Source organism: Cebus imitator, unplaced genomic scaffold (genome assembly GCF_001604975.1).
Source record: "Cebus imitator isolate Cc_AM_T3 unplaced genomic scaffold, Cebus_imitator-1.0 Scaffold118, whole genome shotgun sequence".
NCBI classification, from domain to species: domain Eukaryota; kingdom Metazoa; phylum Chordata; class Mammalia; order Primates; family Cebidae; genus Cebus; species Cebus imitator.
Genome location: NW_016107433.1, coordinates 1133639 through 1137837, shown reverse-complemented (window position 1 = coordinate 1137837; position 4199 = coordinate 1133639). Strand labels below are relative to the sequence as shown.

At 44.1% G+C, this 4199-nt stretch overlaps 1 protein-coding gene and 1 long non-coding RNA gene across 3 annotated transcripts in view; one reads left to right on the top strand and one right to left on the bottom strand.

The window, feature by feature from the left end:
* Positions 1-4199, top strand: part of RANBP10 (RAN binding protein 10) — an 86581-nt gene that overhangs the window by 30403 nt on the left and 51979 nt on the right. For both annotated transcript variants that reach the window (XM_017539413.2, XM_017539415.2), the window contains exon 3: positions 1522-1574. In XM_017539413.2, coding sequence (XP_017394902.1) covers positions 1522-1574 — 53 coding nt within the window. The remainder of the gene's footprint in view (positions 1-1521; positions 1575-4199) is intronic.
* The window catches only part of LOC108311822, a 12380-nt gene that overhangs the window by 3742 nt on the left and 4439 nt on the right, over positions 1-4199 (bottom strand). The window lies entirely within an intron of this gene.

Here is a 4199-nt window from a genome sequence, read left to right as displayed (position 1 = left end):
TACAGGCACGCGCCACCATACCCAGCTAATTTTTTGTATTTTTAGTAGAGACGGGGTTTCACCGTGTTGACCAGGATGGTCTCGATCTCTTGACCTCGTGATCCACCCGCCTCGGCTTCCCACAGTGCTGGGATTACAGGCTTGAGCCACCGCGCCCGGCCAGTCTATTCTTTTTAGGCCAGGTGTGATGGCTCATGCCCATAATCCCAGCACTTTGGGAGACCGAGGCAGGGGGATTGCTTATTGCTCAGGAGTTCAAGAACAGCCTGGCCAACATGGTGAAACCCCATCTCTACTAAAAATATAAAAATTAGCTGGGTGTGGTGGTGCGCGCCTGTAGTCTCAGTTACTTGGGAGGCTGAGGGGGGAGAATCACTTGAATCGAGAGGCCTCTGTTCCAGTGAGCTGAGATTGTGCCACTGCACTCCAGCCTGAGCGACAGAGTGAGACTGTCTCAAAAACAAAAATTATTTTTTAAATTTTTTATTGTGGTAGAATATATATATAACATAAAAGTTACTTTAATAATTTTTAAGTTCAGTGGTCTTAAGTGCATTCACATTGTTATGCAAGTATAAGGTTATATCTCAGCCTTCTTGGTTGGTGGCTTGAGTATTCTGAGCACCTCAGCTACCTATTGATGTTTATATGTGGTTAATATCAGGCATCATATGTACTTTCTACTATTTTACTCTTAGAAAGTGATGACTTGTTTCTCTTATTTCTGTGTTTATGGGGAAATACCTATTTCTTTGTACATTACAAATATTTAGACTAAAAAAAATGTTCATTTCTGCTTCCGTCTTGCTTTCTGATAAGTGCCACTAAGACATCTTTGACAGTTGCTGCAACCTGGGGCCCACCTTGCTGTGGACAGCTTAGTTGCCTTAGGCACCTGGAATGGGAGGAGTGAGGGGGTCTCAGGGAGCCTCACACATCACCGCTTCTAGCTTTGTGTGATTTGGGAGACCAATATGAATGCATGTGGGGAAGGTAATGAATTTTGAGACCTAGAGAACAAGTTCTGTGTGAGCAGTCTTGATTGATGATCCTATATGGATCCAACATGGCTGTACTCTTTTCATGTCCTGGTCTTTGGTGCAGACTGGGTTGTCCCACAGTGGGTTGTCCCTGTGGGACAACTGTGCATCGCTCTGTCAAGGACTACCTAGGATTGAGCTACTTTAGGCACACCTTAGGAATAGATTCTGTGCCTTAGCTACAGCCAGAACACCAAGGGACTGGAAGCCGTGAATTCATGACACTTTCCTCTGAAACCGAAGCCAGTGGTTCATAGTGACACACACACACATACAACCTTCTGTTTCTCTAGCTGGGTAAGGCATTAAGATGCTTTCCATTAGCAAATCAAAATGTCAGGTTTCTCCAAGAACCATTAGTATGTTAGAAGAGTCTCTACATTCATTGCTTTTCTCATTTTTCTGCCTTTTATCAAGAAATATTTGAGAAGGAAGATGCATGATCATTTGCTAACCAATTTGTGTGTGTGTGTTTTTGAAGGTACATGGGAATAGGACTCTCGGCTCAAGGCGTCAACATGAACAGACTTCCTGGTGAGTCACTGTTTAATAGAACATTTGTTTTGCTCTCCTGATCCAATTTGGTGTTGAGAGTCATGGTGGTAGTTGAGAGGCTGGGGAGGACTTTGTTTGCTGGCTGCCTGCCTCAAGCCATGCCATTGGGTAGAGGATTCTGAAAGGTAGGTAGCCTTTGGGCCAAGATGGCGTGCATTTCTATTCCCAAAATTAATTGGCAAGTGATTGTCCTTAATGGAGTTTGAACTGTTTGCAGTCAAAGTCAACTGACCTGAGCTTGCTCCTGGTGGGGATACGCCTCAGCAGCCCTTTCTCCCATTGGCCTTGCTAAGCAGATTCAGGCATGTACTGGGAGGAAGACTGCTGCCAACCCTGGCTCCTTTGTTACTTCATTGTGTTAAAGATCAGAGTTTTTGGCCAGACCCAGTGGCTCATACCTGTAATCCTGGCACTTTGGGAGGCTGAGGCAGGTGGATCACCTGAGGTCAGCAGTTTGAGACCTGCCTGGCTAATATGGTGAAACCCCCGTCTATACTAAAAATAAAAAATTAGCTGGGTGTGGTGGCACATACCTGTAGTCCCAACTACTTGGGAGGCTGAGCCAGGAGAATTGCTTGAACCTGGCAGGCAGAGGTTGCAGTGAGCAGAGATTGCGCCACTGCACTCCAGCCTGGGCAACAGAGTAAGACTCCATCTCAGAAAAAAAAAGAGATCAAAGTTTTTAAGTCACCTCCCATGTGGAACGTGATTGAAGCAATTTCTTATTTTTATTATATATATAATATATATATATTTCTTATATATAAAAATAAGAAACTATATATATAGTTTTTTTTTTGAGACAGGGTCTCACTCTATCACCCAGGCTGGAGTGCAGTGGCTCAATCACAGCTTATTGCAGCCTCAACCTTCCGGACTCAGGTGATCCTCCCACCTCAGCCTTCCTAGTAGCTGGGACCACAGGAGCTCACCATCATGCCCTGCTAATTTTTGGACTGTTTTGTAGAGACAGAGTTCTGCCATGTTGCCCAGGCTGGTCTTAAAATCCTGGGCTCTAGCCATCAGCCCATCTTGGCCTCCCAAAGTGTTGGGATGATGGGTGTCAGCCACTGTACTCAGCCTTTTTTTTAAATCATTTTATTATTTTCCTTTTGAGACAGGGTCTCACTTTTTCACCCGGACTGGAGTGTAATGGCACGATCTTGGCTCACTGCAGCCTCAACCTTCTGGGTTCAAGTGCTTCTCCCACCTCAGTCCCCCAAGTGGTTAGGATTATAGGCATGTGCTACCCACATCTGGCTAATTTTTATATTTTTTTGTAAAGATGGGATTTTGCCATGTTGCCAGGCTGGTCTTGAACTCCTGAGCTCAAACAATCCGCCCACCTCAGCCTCCCAACATGCTAGGATTACAGGCATGAGCCACCATGCCTAGGCTGAAGTGACTTCTTAATAAATAGGATGATACGCATGAGACTTGGGTTGATATCAGTCTCCCATTAGTGGAATGGCTTGAGCCCTACAGATGGCCCTCTTCTGCCATCCCAGCATTCTTTCAGCTATTTTCTGCCCAGCAGCTCATACCTAGACGTGGACTGGCTACAAATGGGGAGACAGAGCCTCTGCCATGAACTGATGGGTGCTAGAAAATGGTCTTAAGCCCATTGGTCCCTTGAGTGGCAGAAGTGACATGGTCCAGGCTTTCCTGACACTGTCATGGAGTCAGGAAAAGTCTTTGTGTTTTTTTCCTGGCTTCCTACTCTTTGTGCCTATGACACAGAGAAGGCAGCTGGCTTTCTCCAAGAAGGAAGTAACACTTAGACCTTACATCTTTTCTAATCAACGTTTAATGTAAATCACTGACTTTTTTCTAGTAGACTGATTTCAGATACTTTCAATCTAGGATGCTTAGGATCCAACTAATTGTCAGGAATCTTACTTTTTCCCCCACTTCAATTGATCCAAGTGAAAACTGGTCTTTCATTCTTAATCAGAATGTGTGTGGCAGTTTTCTTTGCATACTGTGTGGCTGTGTTCTTTTTCATATGAGCATCTGGCCTTGGCTAAGTAGATGTATCTGTAGTATCTGTAGCTCTGCCTCTTAATGAACAGGAAGAATAATTTCCTGTCAAACGCACATTGATTCTTAATTTTGTTTGTTTGCTGTAGGTGTGTTCTTTCAACTTTTGCATTGAGTTGGTAGTGGAGAAAAGAGACTTTTATGAACTTTTTTGTTGTTTTTGGAGACAGTGTCTCATTCTGCTGCCCAGACTGGAGTGCAGTGGCATGATCATGGCTCACTGCAGCCTTGACCTCCCATGTTCAAGTGATCCTCCCACTTTATTCTCCCCTGTAGCTGGGACTACAGGTGCAAGCTACCATTCTCAGCTAATTTTTCATTTTTAAAAAATTATTTTTATTTTTAAAATTTTTTTAGAGAAGGGTTGGGATAGGGGTGATTGGGTAAGTAGGAGTCTAATTTTTCATTTTTTGTAGGGACGGGGTCTCACTATGTTGCCCCAGCTGGTCTCAAATTCCTAGGTTCAAGCAATCCTTCTGCCCCAGTCTCCCAAAGTGTTAGGACTATAGACATGAGCCAGCGTGCCTGGTAGGTGACTCTTTTTTTTTTTTTTTTTTTTTTTTT